The sequence below is a fragment of the Bos taurus genome, chromosome X (assembly GCF_002263795.3).
Source record: "Bos taurus isolate L1 Dominette 01449 registration number 42190680 breed Hereford chromosome X, ARS-UCD2.0, whole genome shotgun sequence".
Classification (NCBI taxonomy): Eukaryota; Metazoa; Chordata; class Mammalia; order Artiodactyla; family Bovidae; genus Bos; species Bos taurus.
The window spans coordinates 131,750,249-131,768,376 of NC_037357.1; the positions used below are offsets into that span (position 1 = coordinate 131,750,249).

The window sequence follows — 18,128 nt, forward strand, 5'->3', positions numbered from 1 at the left end:
TTCCAGTGTAGACATGACTTCCCCAAGTTACTGCTTTTAATCTTAATCTATTGAAACCCCTTTTCCCAATGGATATCAAGTCTCTTAACATCATCTTGCTAGATTTTATGTAATGATGGAAGGCAATAAATATGTTGGCCCCAAACCAGCCCAGAGTCAGGCAAAAAGACAGTGATGGGCTGCAGCAACTTCAGGGAACCACCTCTCAGTAAGGCAGCCAAGGTAGGAAAATAAAAGAAAGGAAAGGAAAACAAAAGTCCTTAACAAAAAAGGCACAAAGGGAAAGTAAAATAAATACAAAATTGAGGAATCAAAGTTGCCTTACTGTTTTCCTACAACAAATAAAGAGAAAAGGACAAGACCAGAGTAAAAACTCTCTCCTGGTTCTTTCCAATAAGATCGAAAATCATTTATTTGAAATGGCCAAAAATAACATTTTACAGAAAAGGAACCATAATATTACACAACCAAGTGTAGCTATAAAATCTCAAACATTCAGGCAATGCTTTATTTAAATCACCAAAAATAAGGTTTTATAGAAAAGGAATTGTAACAAGCAAATGTATAGCTGCAAATTTTCTTTTGCCATCAACATCGATTCCCTCTAAAATATTCAGGGACTACTTTGCAGTTTCCAAGCAAAACTAGAATTTGTGGGACAGAGTTGCTCAGCCTTATCACAAGAATGAAAACAGTTTGCAAAACAATTTTGTTTAATGCTAACAAATAACTAAAAGACGTGGTTACTGCTAACAAGTACCTCCGTCTACTGAAACAGCCCAACCTAATCACATGTTCATTAACAATTCACTGTGAACACAGCTGCTGTTTTCTTGCCATCACAGATCACGTGTATAGGTGGCAAGGGTTAGATGCTGGAGGCCATCGAGGCACCGAGGAAGTAATCCTTAACAGAAATAACTACAGTAGGTAAGCAACTCAAACAAATGGGCCCACCTCTGCCAAAGCCCCCCAGGGTGGGTGTCACATTTACTTTCTGCATAAAGAAGGCCCATGACTCCCTAGTTCTTTACTGGGAACCAAGAACTAGATAGAGAAACTGTTCTTCTAGGACCATCGAAACCTTAATAAATTGCCCTGGGATTCTTCGTGCTGTAGTGCGCCTCACAGGCAGCAACATAGGCAGACTCGGGGAAGAAGTCATCATGGTACTCTGCTAAAAACCTGGAAAAAAAAATAGCCCCTGTGATCACCAGAGTAAAGACTAAATACCAGGAAGCAAAACGGGAATTTCCACAACTGTAACATTTCACTCTTTTTGTATTAGGTAGAAAAAAATAATATAATCTTGATTTCTATATACTGATTATGTTCACTGCACATACCCAGCTTCTATGTTAAAGACTGTTTCATTGGAATCCTTTCACTATCAAGTGTACAAATTTCTATTTCTATAGCTTCTAAACTCCACTAGGTGGCAGTCTTGATTATCTAAACACTTCCATGCAAAAAGGCCTCTGAGTATTTCTACATTTTCCTGTTTTAAAAAACAAACTATAAAAAATAAATTATTAACTCAATAAATGTCACCTGAGAAATGCACAGTACTTACATGGGCTAAGTTAAAACAAAACTGAATGGTTTAATCAGTAAAGAGCATTTTGAGTTCTACTTTGCCGTTGCCAAAAGATGTTGTAAGTTTCAGCTTAGTAGTAAAAACGTAAGACTGACTTATGCCTGACTATGGATTGATGTTGAAACATAGCCAGTCACTGAAGAATCTGCAACACAGACACTGTCTTGACTCTGAAGTATCAAATATTTCACCATGAAGGGCTCAAATAGGCTCACATGGGCCGCATTAACTAGTATGCTAAGTAATTAGCTTCCTGTTTGTTTCCCTGGCCTCCTCCCAACTGTCCTTATTCCTAAAAAGGTAAGGATATACCTCTGCAATACCTTCTTCAGTAAAAACCAAGTCAAATTCATTTGAGGTAACTCTTTCTTCTTTGATTGTACCTTTTTTATAGCAACTCTCAATCCACTGATTCTGTAGTTGACACGTTTGGATGTATTTTCATAACCCATTACAGCTGAACAGTATGGGGATTGGGGCCCCAACCCTCTACAGAGTTGAAAATCCCTGCATAACGATTTTATTAGTTGGGCCCTCCGTATTCATTATTCCTCCCAATTCACAGATGCAACCAGCCACATGGATCATGTAGTGCTAAGTGTTTACTATTAAAGAAAATCCACATGTAAGTGGATTTGTGCACTTCAAACCCATGTTGTTCAAGGGTCAGCTGTACCATTTTATTTGTAAATCTTTGTACGTAACCTCCTAAAACCCTAATTTCTATTTTGTTTTGGGCATAGCTCAGAATTAGAAGGCTCTCCTGTGCTAACTAGTGGCTGTCTCATTTTGGCATTATTTGATTTCAGTGTAACAAAATGTTTATACAAAACAGAGTTGTAGGTTTGTTTGAGGGGAAGGCTGAAAGAGATTAGGGCATTTTTGAAACTTTTTTCTATAAAATGTTTTAAAGTTGAATTCCACTCATTTGATACATTATTCAAAATACCCAGACAAAGACTCATTTCTCTGGCTGGAGTGTTCTCCACTCCAGTAAATCCTACTTGACTAGCTCTTACAGGTTGGGACCTAAATACAAGGAGAAAGTATCCTCTTAAAGAGAAAGAAAAAACAAGGTCAGGTACATGGGACACCCTGGGTGAGGCAGAGTGACAACAAGCCTGGAACGCCAGGAGAAACCAGTCAGTAGACATCTGGGTGGGAGAGCTGGGCCATAGGCATAAAGGAGGCTGGGGTCTGCAGCCCAGGTATGCAGAGGGCACAGCCTCGGTGAATGATCCAACCATATAATGAAATGGCTCTGTCAGGTGAAGAAAACGCTACCTTTCTCCAAATTCACAAGTATCAGCACAGACTATTCATCATTTCTCTTAACTCCAAAGGAGACACCAAAATCAGACCTACAAATGTAGGTACATGGAACAAAGAAAAGTCACATGCTTAAGGTACTCTTGAATAAAATACATAAAATTAAATAGTTATCAATCTCAATCACTTCTTTAGAAAATTTTCTCCTCACATGGCTATCCAACTGGATTCTTCCAGTGACACAAAAAAATTTTACCTCCATACCCTTTGTTTAGAAACCAGCTAAACTATGAAAAAATTAAATAGCTCCAACTCCCCATATTACAATTACTATTAGAACCAACTATACTTAGGTAATACTGCAGAGCTAGCTTCTACATCTGCTGAAGACAAGTTCAAAAAAGTCATATATACGGTGGCAGAGTAAATTTTGACAAAGTAATAACAATACCTCAGAAAGAGATCAAAGTGCTTCAGTAAAGCCTTCAGATTCTTCTCAGAAAAGGACATCTTTCCAAGGATTTCTGGAAGTTTCACTGCATTAAAAAGAAAGCAAAATCATTTACAACTGGCAGAATCTGGCGATCAGTAGGAGATCCTCTGGGTCCCTGTGATCTTATTCAAACTGAAACTAACATCTATGCTGCCAAACAAAACCAAAACTCTTACTGAACATAGAGTAGTAAGTACAAATATTACAAACACAATTTGTATGAAATTTAAGATTCATTGTTTTTAAGAGATCAACATTCAGTGATTTTTCTTAGACCCCCAAATTACCACAAGATGTACCTAAGCCTACAGCTGTTAAAATTAAAGTGGAAAATAAAAAAGGTAAGAAGAAAGCAGGGCAAAGGATTTCTTACCAAACAAACGCAGCAAGTGTTGTGCCCCATAAATGTAAGAGGGTGGAGGTGGTTGGTCACCTGGGGGATAACTATCAGGTACAAGTTTCCAAGAGAGGACCTGGGAAAAGCACAGAGAATGCTTTGTTGTTATATCTTCACACTCCGTTACCCACAGATCTGTACATTTGGAATTCCAGCAGAAATACACACACTTTGACACTCCCAAGCCCGCAGAAAGACACAGCTCATCAAGTGTCGCGTTTCTACCCTGGAGCTTCCCATCCATTTGACACCTCTGGAGCTGCCTCACAGCTGGACCAGAAAATGGGAAGAAACCAAACATGGAACAAGACAATGACAAGAAGCCAATGTGGAGGTCCTAAAGCCATCCCACCTTCTTTGGCAACATGGAGACAGTCCTAATCACCTACAATTAAGACAGATTCTGTGAAGATGAAAAAAAAATGCCACTGTATCAAACACAAACTCATAAAAATAAACAAGGAAAGAGGACTTAAAATTGGGAAAATATTCGATTTTCTAATTTTCAATAGCTTCTACCTGTAAATTAGCTGTAACTGTTTTGTCATTCTGCCCCTTCTCCTTTCTTGGAAATTCTGCTGTTTTAGACAATGAAGTAATAAAAGATGTTTTGAGAAAGGTTACCACTGTGTCAAGATTCTCTAAGATTCTGCTATGTTACAGTCACTCTGGAAACTAATTTCACCCACTGAATCAAGTGAAAATAGACTTCAGCCCTGGAAACTGCCTGCTTTTCCTTCACTTTGAATTCCAGAAGTGTGGGTGGATTGGAGGCTTTTGTTAAAGTAACAGTTGAATTTCAAAACTCTCTGATGAGCTTCCACAGAAATATTTCAGCAAATTATAGGTCTATTCTACCTAGTTGCTGTTTTGCCTTTTGGGATCTGCCAAGTTTAATCTGGAAATAGTTGGGTCAAAGGAAGACCTCTATAAGACAAAGCAGAAGGATGCCAAAATGAGCCCATAAAGGCTGACGTAGTCAATTTAATCAAATGAAATTTTAGAAATTAACAAGCACCACCATGGTTCCATCTGTCTCCATGCTGAAGGCCCAGGCTTCAGCCCGTGCCTCACCAACCCCACGCTCCTGTGGTACACAAGCCTCAGAGCAGGAGTAAGTTTCTGCCCCTTTATACCATCCCTAGCACCGAACTCCGCGGTGCACACAGCTACAGCTCAGCAACTGTTTTGACAGTGACACTCAAAGTGAACATGGGGGAATCCACCATCACTGGAGGCACGAAGGGCACGCTCGTGCAAAAGCAGATCATGTGGTTAGTTAGCGAGCCTGGCTACTTCCCTCCCTCAATTCTGCAGCTCAATGTAGTGAATCAGCTCTCTCAAAGATGCATTATGGGTGGAAATAACAGGTTTCCAGTGGAGGAAGTCTCAACCAGGGTGTGCACAGGAATCGCCTGTGATCTCAACCAGGACTACACCAGTCCAGATCCTCCCTGGTGCAGTTGGGCAGCAAATGGCATTGGGAGAGTGAGTCTCAGGTGGTCAGGATGCAGGGCCCTGGGGAAAACATGCTGCAATGGAGGCTTTATGCAGACAGAATGCACTAAGGTCTCATCATGAGAGCCTGTCCAACCCCAACCACTTTTTCACTAGACCTTGTAGCTGTAACTATCACCACTAGATGGCGGCGTTGCAACAGTGACCAGAGTGGGAATGGCTGTGCCTCAATATTCAGATGTTTTCTGTGGGTCCCCAACTTTACGGCGCCAGGGTCCAGTTTTGTGGAAGACAATTTTTTCACGGCCCCAGGGCGGGGGACGGTTTGGGGATGATTCAAGCGCATTAGATCTATTGTGCGCTGTATTTCTATTATTACATCAGCTCCACCTCAGCTTATCCGGCCTAAGATCATGGAGGTTGGCGACTGCTGTGAGAAACAGGATTCTTCTTGAATAAAAACACCTGCAGGCTTTCTAGTCTGAAAAAAGGAAAATTAGGGACTGCTTGCACTAGGAATTTCCTAACCCTCCCTTAACATCACTGGAACACGAACTGGGTTTTCTAGCAGAGGTCAGTCAACTTATAACCCTTGAGCCAAAGCAACCCCCTCATGCTAAAAACAACTGTTTTTTAAATGTTTTTTTTTATTATTAAATGAATACTACTTCACGACATATAAAAATCATATGAAATTTGATTACTAGCACACATATTCATTGGAGGGACTGATGCTGAAGCTCCAATACTTTGGCCACCTGATGTGAAGAACTGACTCTGGAAAACACCCTGATGCTACGAAAGATTGAAGGCGGGAGGAGAAGGGAAGGGGACGACAGAGGATGAGATGGTTGGATGGTGTCACCGACTCAATGGACATGAGTTTGGGAAAGCTCCAGGAGTTGGCGATGGACAGGGAGGCCCGGCGTGCTGCAGTCCACAGGGTCACAAAAAGTTGGACACAACTGAGTGACTGAACTGAGACTGAGCACACATGAATGAATTTTGGGGCCACCCAGCACACTCATTTGTGAACTATTTACACTACTTTCACAAGCTGACGCACAACCCTGAAAGTATTTACAATCTGACCCTTGATAAGAAAAGTTTGCTGACCCCTGTCACCAAACATCGTCTCATAAAGCCATCCTCCTCTGTGCACAGAAACAAGGAAAGCCCACTTGCTAGGCAAGATTCATACAATTTCCCCGTGGACTAAGACATCTCCTGAACTCCTGAAAACTCACTATGTATCTCAGTTAACTGGCCTTAAAAACAGTTTCAAACTGAAGCTGTCCTGTCTGTAAAAGGGAACTCTGCTGGTAAGGTTATTCTCAAGAACCTGAGGTAATTTAGATCAAGCGCCTGGCACAATGCTAGCATACAGCATGCCCTCAAAGGGATGGCTATTAATATTACTGTTAAAGATGGGTTTTATATTTTTAAATGGTTAAGACCAAAAGTAGAATAATATCATATAAATGAAAAATTATCTGATATGCAAATGGCAGTGTCCATAAACACAGCTTTATTGGAACACGGCACACTCATTCATTTACACAGTGTCTGGGGCTGCTTTGGAGCTGGGGAGTCTCAACAGTGACTATGAAGCCCACAAGGTTGAAAATATTTACTCTCTGACTTTTTGCAGAAAAACTGTACTGACAACTGTTCTACAAAATAACAATACTCCTATTTCAATGCTGCTGCTGCTGCTAAGTTGCTTCAGTCGTGTCCGACTCTGTGCAACCCCATAGACGGTAGCCCACCAGGCTCCCCTGTCCCTGGGATTCTCCAGGCAATACTTGGACTTATTTGAAATAAAAGAGGAATGGAGGTGCAGGGCTATAATCTCATTTTAGATACCACAAATACAATGTTACACATCATACAAAAAATTGTTAATATCCACAGCAACAACCTAGATGTCCATCAGCAGACGAATGGATAAGAAAGTTGTGGTACATACACGCTATGGAGTATTACTCAGCCATTAAAAAGAATACATTTGAATCAGTTCTAATGAGGTATATGAAACTGGAGCCTATTATACAGAGTGAAGTAAGCCAGAAAGAAACACCAATACAGTATACTAACGCATATATATGGAATTCAGAAAGATGGTAACGATAGCCCTGTATGTGAGACAGCAAAAGAGACACAGATGTATAGAAGTCTTTGGACTCTGTGGGAGAGGGTGAGGGTGGGATGATTTGGGAAGATGGCATTGAAACATGTATATTATCATATGTGAAACAAATCACCAGACCAGGTTCGATGCATGAATACAGGATGCTCAGGGCTGGTGCACTGGGATGACCCAGAGGGATGGTATGGGGAGGGAGGTGGGAGGGGGATTCAGGATGGGGAACACGTGTACACCCGTGGTGGATGCATGTTGATGTATGGAAAAACCAATACAATATTGTACAGAAAAAAATAATAATAATAATTTTAAAAAATTGAAAAAAAAATACCTACGGCAAGAGTAACATAATGTTTCTTCCCAGCAAATGGGATTTCCTCTTGTAAGACTTTTTAAGAAAACACAAAAGGAAGGGTTCAATGGGGGTGAACAACAGAAATTAACGCTTTACCTCATTTATTTCATTAGTTCTTCTGCCTTCAAAGCCAGCAAACACCGCACTCCCTTCCTTGCTAGGGGTCAGAGGAACAGGCGAGGATGATCTGCTATGAACAGGTGTCTCTTTAAAAGGAAAAGACTTTAATTAGTCACCAATTAATTATCCACTAATCATACAGCTACTGAATTAAAGATTGCTGAAAGACCTTTACAAAGAGCAGAGAAGTTATTAATTTTTACCAATAAGACTTCCCTGTCAAGAATAGTACCTGGAATATTATTTGATGGAAAAAAGGAAAGAAAAGGAATCAAGTTCAGAGATATCCCTAGTGGCTCACAGAATTCACCTGCAATGCAGGAGACCTGGGTTTGATCCCTGAGTTGGGAAGATCCCTTGGAGAAGTGAATGGCAACCCACTCCAGTGTTCTTACCTGGGAAATCCCATGGACAGGGGAGCCTGGCGGGCTACAGTCCAGGGGGGGTCGCAAAGAGTTGGACACAACTGAGCGACTAACACTTTCATTTTCACACTTCACTGGGATAAACTACGTACAACATGATGAAACTTGAAAACATTGTATGTTAAGTGAAAGACGCCACAGACAAAAGGCCACATATTGCATGATTCCGCTGATGAACTCATGCCTACAAGAGGTAGATCCATATGTACAGGACGTTAACTAGTTCAGGGCTGGAGAGAGGGACTGCAAACAGATGGGTGAGCCAGCGCGAAACTGGTCAGTACCAGGAATCCTGATTGTAGAGCTGAAGGCACAGGAGTTGGGGTGGGGGGGGCTCCCATCTCCCGCTGGACTGGGTTCAGGAGCACGGTGCCTGACCCAGACCAAGCACAGAGTCGGCATCACCTCTCCCCGGCATGGCCCTCCTGTGGGCAGTGGACCTACTCTTTTCCAGGTGCAGGAACAGCTTGGGCATGCTGGCAGACGTGTCCTGCTGCCGGCGCTTGGGCTGGGGTGAGGCGCTGCTCTCAGACAGCCTGTCGCAGTTGGCAGAGTGGCGCGTGGACCGCCTCAGAGACTGAAAGGCTTCCGGCTCGCCTTTGCGCCTTTTGGGGGTGGTTGGTTCACCTGAGGTTGGCTGACTCTCTGTGGACTGTGGTGTGGATGGATTCAGCAAAGGTGGGCTTGGAGAGAGCTCCTCCTGGTTCCTACAAAAGGAAGGGGAACGCATCACACGCGCCCGGTACACAGAATCTCTGCAAAGCCTGGAGGGGTTCCTCAATGTCCTTCTTCAGGCAGAAAACACAGCCTCCATTCCACTCCAGGAGGCTTAGAAACTTTCACTTCCAGACATGCCAAAACAAATACTTTCTTAAAGGTACCTAAACATTATTATACCATTTTCACCCTTTAACTCTTCAAGGCACCCTGGCATTAAAGGCTGTGATACCCTTTGTCCTTGTTTTGTATCAGTGGTTCGCAACTCAGGGGTGATTCCACTCTGGGGGGAACACAACTCAGGGGTGATTCCACTCTGGGGGGAACACAGACACCTTCTGGAGTCAGTTTTGATGGTCACGACTGGGAAAGTGCCATTGGCATCCAGTGGGTGGAGGCCAGGGATGCTGCTCGCTATCCTACAGCATGTAGTTCGGCCTCCGTCACCAACAATGATCCAATTAAAAACATCGGTCGAGCCAAGGCTGAGAAACCATGGTGGTGAGACTAAGAATACAACGTCATCTCGTGACAATGTAACTACTGATAGGGCTAGAATGCCACAAACGTTGCCCACATTTTGTGGAAACACACGGTCCACTCTAGACACTGGGAACCTTGAGGTTTGGAGGAGGGTGTGGGGACATCAACATAGGTCCCCGCTGGGAAGGAAGGCAGCCAAAGAAGAGACGGTCATAATGCAGACAGACAATTACCAGGCAAGACCTGAGGAGGAAGCGGATCAAGGGGCTGAAGGCGAAAGGAGGGCAATGCTTAGTGCAGCAAGTGGGAAGCTGTCAGTGACTTTGGGGAGCAGAGGGAGGCAGGAGACCAAGATAGACAGGAAACATGCAAGAGGAGATGCAGGGGTGGAAATCATGAAAATAGACCAGTCTCTCGGGAAGATGGGCCTGAGGCAGACAAGGAAGTAGCTTACACAGATAGAGGCATGGACTCAGGTGCAGGGGGACTTGTTGAACCCAAAGAATGGAGATTTGGAAAAGCTTGGTCACTGAGGGAAGACTGTGACACAGCAGAGCGGGAAAGAAACTAACCTTTATTTGAGGCCTAAGGCAGCCAGCCCTTCATGCACTTCCTCATTTAATAACTACCTACAGAAGCAAATGTTCTTTCCATTGTTGACAGGAAAAGCTAGAGACTCAGATGACACCTCACCAAGTCACAAATTCAAACCCACACCCAACCTTCTCAGGCCACGCTCTCTTCACCCCAATGTCTTTGGAAAGAAGGGCATTGGCTACTCTAAAGCCAATTTCTGTACACTGAAATCTTCACTTGGTAAAAACTTCCAGAGACATTTGAAAGTGAATGATGACTCAAACTTACCCAAGAAGAAAGAAAACCACCAGGACAGACAGTGGTTTGCCATCTACTCCCTCCTCCAAATGTGTTGGCCCCATAGCATCCAACGGAAATCTTTAAAAACAGATCTAGCTATTTGATTTCTGATAGCTGATGGTTGAACTACAAGCTAACTTACCTATTAGTGCTTGTGGTACTTTCCTTAATCGGAAGAAAAAATTTGGACGAAGTCACCTTTTTATACTGAACTTGTTCATATGGATAGAGCAAAACCAATGGGAGAGTGTAATCAAAGGTTATTCTTAATCCATCCACCATCTCCTTACAAAGGTCAACGCTGGAAGGATTAAAGAGATTAGAGATGCAATAAAATAACAGAACTTTTCAAAATGTCACAATGAAGGTGCATATTTCTAATCAGGAAGAGTGTTAAACACTGTATATTACACCTAAGTGTGCAAAACACAAAGTCTGTAGGTGCTAACGATAATTAAATGGGAGCACAGACCTAGAATATAGAGTGCAGTAAGCAAGTATTTGTAACTTACACACTGAACACAAGTAAATATGCTCAGTGCCACACAAGGAGCCCAAGTAGCCTGTGCTCCGGAAAGTAGACACACCCCAGACACCTGCAGCTGAAGGGGTCGGTTGGTCGTGATGAGCTGACACATCTGTTTCAACTGCAACAATCTACTTGTCTGACTCCACTCCTACGGGGTCACATTCCCAAGGCAAGCTATGAGGACAATTACTCAGATTAGGGTAAAGACCTGTTTGTAAACAGGTTTCAACAAAATTCTCATTCCCCATTCTGGTACTTCTCAAAGCAAAAAAAAAAAAAAAAAGAGTTTGCTCCCTAAATTACATCATTGAAAACTTCTTCTAGTGTTGAGGCAGTGCATATCCTCAATGGATTCACATCACACTCCTAAAGAGTTACTGAACATTCTGGAAAAAGACAGTATTTTGAAACTTAACTGGTTACTGTATGAATTAAGTGTAACAGTATGTGAACTGTTTCATAGTAACTGAAACAGAGACAGTGTTACCTGTTCTAAATGGAAGTTTATTCTCTAACACCCAGAGTGAACCATGAAATGCCAACCCTCCCTCCCCTACTTACTTCTTTTCTGCTGGGATATAATGCACATTCATGTTGGCGTGTGGTATAACATGATGGTGACGAGGCCTCTCATTGGCTGAAAAGGCTGCATTGATAGCAAAATGCTTCACGTACGATTCCAAAATAGTTATAATGTTGGTCTGGCATGGAAGTTTCACTAACTGTTAACAAAAACATAAACATTTGATGTACACATTCCATTGGATAAACATATATTCCAAGAAACAGTGGTCTTGTGTACATCATTTTTGAAGCTCAAAAATAAAGTCAATTGTGTATGAAGATAATTCTTTAGGTAAATGTGCTTTGAAACTCTCTGACTTTTCTTCTACTGATCATATCCCCATGTATATTACAATGATAATTTAAAGTTAATTGATAACTAATTTTAAAAATAAATGCAAGCAATGATTCTCAGCTTAGGGACCCATTAGAACCATTTGGGGAACCTCTAAGATATCCACAGCTGCCACCCCCAACATCATAGATCAGTTTTCACCTTAAGCTTGAAGCCCAGGCATCAGGACTCTGCAAAGCTCTCTAGAAGATTCTAACAGGCAGCCAGGGCTGGAAAAGTCTGAGCACACTTCCATCAGGAGAACACTACTGCCAGAGAAGTGTAAAACCCAACTCAGCACAGAACCTGAGTTTCATTCTGCCAAGGCTCTCAACTTTCTGTGACTGCAAAATATGGCTCTACTACAAATCCATGTTTTATGTGTTCTCCTTGTTTACCCGTTTTCTCCTGTTGATATAGTAACAATCATCCTCAAGCTTCTTCTTCAGAACGTCAGGGATTTCTATAGTTATTGTTCTTTCTTCCATTTCCTTTTTTGTGTGCAGCTCTGGTCCTTCCTTCTGCAATATCACAATTCCATTTTAACTACCTAAAACAGAGAGTCTACACCCAAAGGAGGACTAACATAAGCACAGCCTACAATGAAACAAACCACTTAATCCTTGACATTTACACCAGTAATGATGTCACATGTTCTAATGAGAAGTATATTAAAGGCCAAAAGTTAACTTGTTTTAGGGCGCTAACGACATTGCAAATGCTTATTTCTTTTCTTCCCAATTTAACTTTACCAGTGGGATTCATGTTAACTTTGTATTCAGCAAACAGAAGATGCTAAACTCTTGATACACACCATTTAAAAATTAATCAGCACTATAAAAAGTTCACAATTTCATTGCAAAGAAAGAGGTGAAATGGTTTGTGGAAACATTTCATGGGTATAAAAAGCCACAGAGAAGTTTTTACAATAAAAAGGGTTTTTTTCCCTTATATATGAAGTACAATTTTATCACATTTGGTTAAAAAGATGGATTTTTACAAAACATTTCACAACTAGAAAATTTTACCACCAAAATATATGCCAAAGAGTTTTTACAATAAGAACTGTATACCACTTCAGTCTTTTCTTCAGTATCACCCTCTTCACTTATTTCTCCATCCTTTTCTTCACTGTCAGAGGAACTGCTTATTGCTAGGTAAAACAAAAAACAGCAGTCAAACCTGAATTACACACTTCCTTAACCCTTACATCTACAATTCCTTAGGATGGCATGGGTGTCCTACTGCTAGTAATAATAAGCTACTGTCCAGCATAAAGTTTAAACGTCAAACACAAATATTGGACCTTTCAGAATAGAAATTTATTTTGAAAAAATACAATACCAACCTCAAGGGGTGCAAAAACCACACAAGTAAATGATGTGCAAGTGTTTAGTCACCTAGGATCTTATTGTTCGCTGTCACATTCACAAGTGGAGCAAGGTACCATGAAGAAAACATGAGAATGGAGCTCTGAGGCGCTACTATAAGACACTGATTGAGAAGGCAGGGGTCATGTGCAAGACCCACCAGGTCTAATTAGGAACTTTCTGACTGCTACTTGAATTATCAAAAACAAATGAGCAAATGTTTTATGAAATGAGCTTACAATGTTTCCTTGTCTAAAGTTTCAGTGAATCTTTCCCCTCAACCCTGCAGTATAAAAGAACTAGGTAAAACTCCTTTTAACCAGAGACAATAAGTCAAGCCACTCACAGTTTTCATCGTTTTCATCTTTTTCGTCAGCAGGGAGGCTTTTTAAGACAGAGTCCACACCAGGCAACCTGCAGCGCTTCCTCTTTCTTCCTGTGCTTCTCCTGAAATGGATAAAGACCACTGAAATGTTGACTGATATGGGTCTTGAGGTTAAAAAAAAACAACAAAAAAATGCAGTAACAATAATTCTTAAGTATCGAAGATATAATTACATTTTAAAACATAAGTGGTAACCTCCATTATTTCGAATACAATAGAAACACTATTTGCTACTACGTTTCAAATATGTTACATAACTTGATAAGCCACGTTTATCAGATTTTTAAACTTTTCTCTGACAAAAATTCTAAACCTTAAAAGAAAACACATTGAGCAAAATTCATGTTTTTGGTATTCTTACAGGCGAGCTACAGCTTTTTTGGCCAATTTCCGCTGTAATCTCCGATTTTCATCAGTGTCACGAAGGACATGATCCTCTGCTGCCCATCTATCCCAGCTAAAGAAACAAAAGAGGAAAAGGGTGTAAAATTCAGTATTTTAGTTTGACATGAAACAAATGTTAAAAGCACCACACAGGAACAGAAGTGTCTCAAAATTACTTACCTTTCAGAAAACTATTTAAATATTTTAAATCACAAAAAGAGAAACCACAACTCATTCAGACACAGAAGCAATGAGAATCTCCAAAAGCAACCATAGAGAATCCAAATATAGTCGACTCAGAAGTAATCAGAGTAGGCAAGGTTTGACAAAAAAGCAAAAACAGGAAATGAAACTTTCCAAGGAGTGTTCAAAGAAGTTTGAACTTAACAAAGAAGTTTGCAATGTTCCTGTGCACAGATGATCAATTTTCAGTCAGGTTTAACAAGTACACTCACCTTCTGTTCCAACCATTAAAATGGATCAGATATTCTGGGATCTTTCTGCCTTTTTCGTCTTTCCCAACAATAACATCGACGATCTGAAACCAGAAAATACCGTTCACAAACAATAGAACATACAGAATATCAGAAGCTGGATTAGGAAAACTAGATCATGGGCTTTTTTGTAAAAGAAAGGAAAGCATTCTCTCCTTTTTTAGACGGAGAGCTGGGCTGAAACATTTTCCCTTTCAATTCCATTTTTTCCCCTGAGTGGATGCCTCAAAATAGGAAACATCCCTCCAACCACCCCCTGATTGGTCTCTGAGTGTGAGAACGGGTGTAGGTTCTGAAGCCATTAGTCAGCCGAGTTGTCACTAAGAGTCCCGGCCTGACAAGCGAGCCTCTGCCGATAGACCTCTGGGAGTTGTAGTCTCCTGGGCTCCGCAGGATCGTCTGGCCAGTTAGGCTCGGAGATTCTGCCACCCCGCCTAGCGGTGTCCCCAGGGGGAAATTCGGGGGCAAATGAAGGGGCGTGTCACCCTTGGGGAGACTCAAGGCGGGGAGGGAGGAGGCACGGCAAACATAAACGTGAGGCAGGGGCAGCGAGTTGGAGCCCCAAAGTAGAACGGAAAGCCCAGAGGGGCGCTAGGGCCAGCCCCCACCCGCGACCTGCGAGACACACTCCTTCACGCCACCTAGACCGGAGGAGCCGCTGATGTGGCTCCATTTTCTCCCAACCTCCGAAACTTAGGCGGACAGGCAGGAGCCGCGACACGGCCAACTGAAAACCTAAGTGGTGCAAGGCCCTGGAGGACGAAGACACCCACTCAACCTGGCTCTCAGAGAGAATCCAGGCCTACGGGAGGGGCCGAGCCCAGACCACAACCGGCCCAGGGCAACGGCGTCGCCAGTTGACAGCCAGCCCTGCGGTACAATCTATGGATTAGGACGGGGGCCGCTCGATCAAGGCATCGCGCGGGAGCCCAAGCTGCCCTAGACAGCACAGGACGGGGAGAGTTAACCTCCAGGAAGAGGCCTTGAGCAAGCGGCCTCCTGGACGCGGAGCCCCCGCCGCCCTCAGGTGCGCAAACCGACGCCGCGGCTCCCGCAGCGCGACACCGCTCGCGCTAGGATTCCGACAGCGCCGGCGCAACCCCCGGCCCAGGCCGGAAGCGGAAGCGTCCCAGCCCCGGCTCCCCATCGCGGCGTCCCGCGAGCGCCCCCTGCCGCCCGTGCGGCGCCGCGCAGGCCGAGGAGCCGCGAGCAAGGAGCGCCGAGCCCCGCCACTTCCCCCGCTCCACGGCACCGTCAGCACCCGCATCCGCGTTCGCCTCCCGTCCCGGGGTTCCCGGCCCGCGCCTCCTCCCTGCCCCTCCGCGGTGGCACCTTGGCATCGTACAGCACTCGCGCCTTGGTGGGGTCAGGCTCGAAGCACAGCACTTTCTCCCCTGAATGGAATTTAAATTTCATGCCCTCGCTCGCGCTCATTTGCTCATCGTGGCGGAGGGCGAGGCTCCGGGGCGGGCGGAGCGCGCGCGGTGGGGGAGGGGGGTGGGGGCTGGGAGGTGGCGCGCGGCAGCGGGGGTGGCGGGGAGGGAGCGGGGACTGGCGGAGGCTGTGGCCGGCCCGCCCTCGGCCCCGCCTCTGCCCGCCCCGCGCCACCGCTGGACCTCCGAGCGGCCAAGCGCGCGCGCTCCCGATCGAGCGCGTCCCTGCGAGTCGCCGCCGGGCTCCCGGGTGGCTGGGAGTCGGGCAGCCCGCGGCCCCTCCAGCCCTCCTGGGAAAGGCGGCCGCAGCGGGCTGCGCCCACGAGGTCAACGCGCCGGACGCGCGCCGTCTTGGCTCCGGGGACCGGAGAACCTGGGGTGGGCACTGGCGGCGGGGAAGCTCCCTGGCCGCGCCGACTTGGTCACCTTAGCAGAACGCGGTGGCCACCGCGGGCAGGACGTCGGGCCGGAGTCGGGTCTAGAGGGGCAGTGGGCTTGATTCGGGGTGGGGGTGGGGGAGCGAAGCGTGGTGGAAGAGAGATTAAAGCATCGGGGTTATTGCGGGGCCAGGATGAGCAGGTGGCAGCTCTGGAGCACGCCGGTGACAGCGGGCGAGCAGTGGGTGGCGAGGCTGATGGGTCTTTACCAGGGTCGTTAACATCTCATGTCTCAGCTTCCCCCCGTGGTTTTCCAACACCCACAACTGGCAGAGATGCTCCCTCGAGGTCTGTCTTCTCCAACACACTGAAACCTCCCTACAGGTGAGAGTTGTTCTAAGGCCGATACTAGCAGGTACCGACAGAGAGGGGATGCTCAGGACGAATGGCGGATGCTGGGAGACCCTTTCTTGAAGGACAAACCTCTACAAACAGGAAAGATGGTGCTGGGTTTGTTTTCTTTTGAGGAGTGGAAGGCCTTTAGGCACTGTAGAAGACTCATCTGCAAACTGAGGTGGTGGTGAACTGCCAGCCCCCCACACTCCGGGCTCTGTTCTTGCCTCCAAAAATGTACACTTGCCTCCTCCTTCACTGGGCTCCTGATGCACATCCTTCACATTTCAGTCTGGACACGGCCAAGGGAAAACCCCTCCGCCTTCCCTAGACGATGATGCACCCCTCTAGGGATTCCCTCTCAGCCCTCTTGCATTTACTGCCCTGCAGTAGAAGGGCTGTTTACTTGGTAAATGTCTTTAAGACGCTCCACTCCTGAAGTTCGGGAAGGCAGGGCTACAGGGAATGTCATCCAGCTCATCGTTGCATACTCTTGCTTTTATGTCCAACTGCGACCCCCTGGACTGTAGCTCGCCAGGCTTTTCTGTCCATGGGATTTTCCTGGCAAGAATACTGGAGTGGGTTGCTGTTTCCTCCTCCAGGGCATCTTCCTGACCCAGGGATCGAACCTGCATCTCCTACATTGCAGGCAGATGGTTTACCGCTTAGCCATCAGGAAGCCAGGCCTGCCAATGCATACTCTTGGCACACAATGAATAGTGATGAATTGGTTGACTAGATTACAGACTTATGAAATAGAGAAGGAAATGGCAACCCACTCCAGTATTCTTGCCTGGAGAATCCCATGGACAGAGGAGGCTGACGGGCTACAGTCCATGGGGTCACAAAAAGCCCCAGCTTAGCAACTAAACAACAACAACAGTTGTTGGGATAATACAGTGGAGAAAGCAGAACTGGAGCTATGATTCCTCTTCAGGTTGTGGTTTATCTGGGATGAGATCTTGACGATGGTGTTCCCCATAAATGGCAGGGGGACCTCTGGGCACAAATAATTGCATGTCATACTTAAGCCATAATTTAATATTAATGTTTTTCTTTTTCTTGCTGGTAAATGGAGATTTCCTCTCCAGACTCTAAGCACTCAGAGCAAAACTTGGATGCTTTCTTTTATTTCTCTCCATTTGTACCCCTTATATCCTTGAGCAATGCCTTTTCCCCTGTCTTCCTAAAAAGTCCAAGAATGCACAAGGCTTCAGGATCCTAAAAGTTACAAATCCCACTAATGGGAGCACCCCCTGGCAGCCCTCATCCAGATTAGGACCCTTAGAGAGGTCTTCATGTCTAATGTGGGTGGAGCATCCTTTTCCTCTTGGGTTAAAGATAAAGAACATGGTGGGCTCTGGGATCTGGTCCTACACTTGTCGGTTCCTAGTTTGTGTCTAACCTTGGACAACTGAGTAGTCTCTCTGGGATGCAGTTTTCATACAATTAAAGTGACAATAATAGTGGCTTCTACCTCAGGGTTGTTTTAGGAATAAATCAGTCTATTCAGTGTATATGCCTTTGTG

General features: G+C 44.6%; 1 protein-coding gene across 2 annotated transcripts; it reads right to left on the minus strand.

Moving 5' to 3' along the window:
- Positions 1–377: 377 nt before the first annotated feature.
- Positions 378–15,874, minus strand: MSL3 (MSL complex subunit 3). 2 transcript variants are annotated; one of them, NM_001192404.1, is made up of 13 exons: positions 15,729–15,874; positions 14,358–14,440; positions 13,880–13,975; positions 13,480–13,580; positions 12,837–12,916; positions 12,162–12,284; positions 11,427–11,587; positions 10,479–10,637; positions 8,705–8,967; positions 7,812–7,921; positions 3,733–3,832; positions 3,318–3,402; positions 378–1,185 (listed from the first exon to the last, which is right to left on the minus strand). In NM_001192404.1, the coding sequence occupies exons 1-13, from the start codon at positions 15,828–15,830 to the stop codon at positions 1,086–1,088; spliced, it is 1,563 nt and encodes a 520-aa protein (NP_001179333.1). In that variant the 5' UTR covers positions 15,831–15,874; the 3' UTR covers positions 378–1,085. The 2 variants fall into 2 exon arrangements, with proteins under 2 accessions (NP_001179333.1, XP_024843721.1); XM_024987953.2 differs by lacking the exon at positions 15,729–15,874 and adding an exon at positions 15,365–15,488 and having other exon boundaries at positions 395–1,185.
- Between the last annotated feature and the right edge of the window lie 2,254 nt (positions 15,875–18,128).

Bases quoted from the DNA above. Each gene is read 5' to 3' on its own strand.
- MSL3 (NM_001192404.1), bottom strand. From the start codon at position 15,830: ATGAGCGCGAGCGAGGGCATGAAATTTAAATTCCATTCAGGGGAGAAA. The intron at 13,976-14,357 runs GTGAGTGTACTT...TTGTTTCTTTAG, and splicing joins TTTAATGGTTGGAACAGAAG to CTGGGATAGATGGGCAGCAG. The intron at 3,403-3,732 runs GTAAGAAATCCT...TTTTTAATGCAG, and splicing joins ACACTTGCTGCGTTTGTTTG to TGAAACTTCCAGAAATCCTT.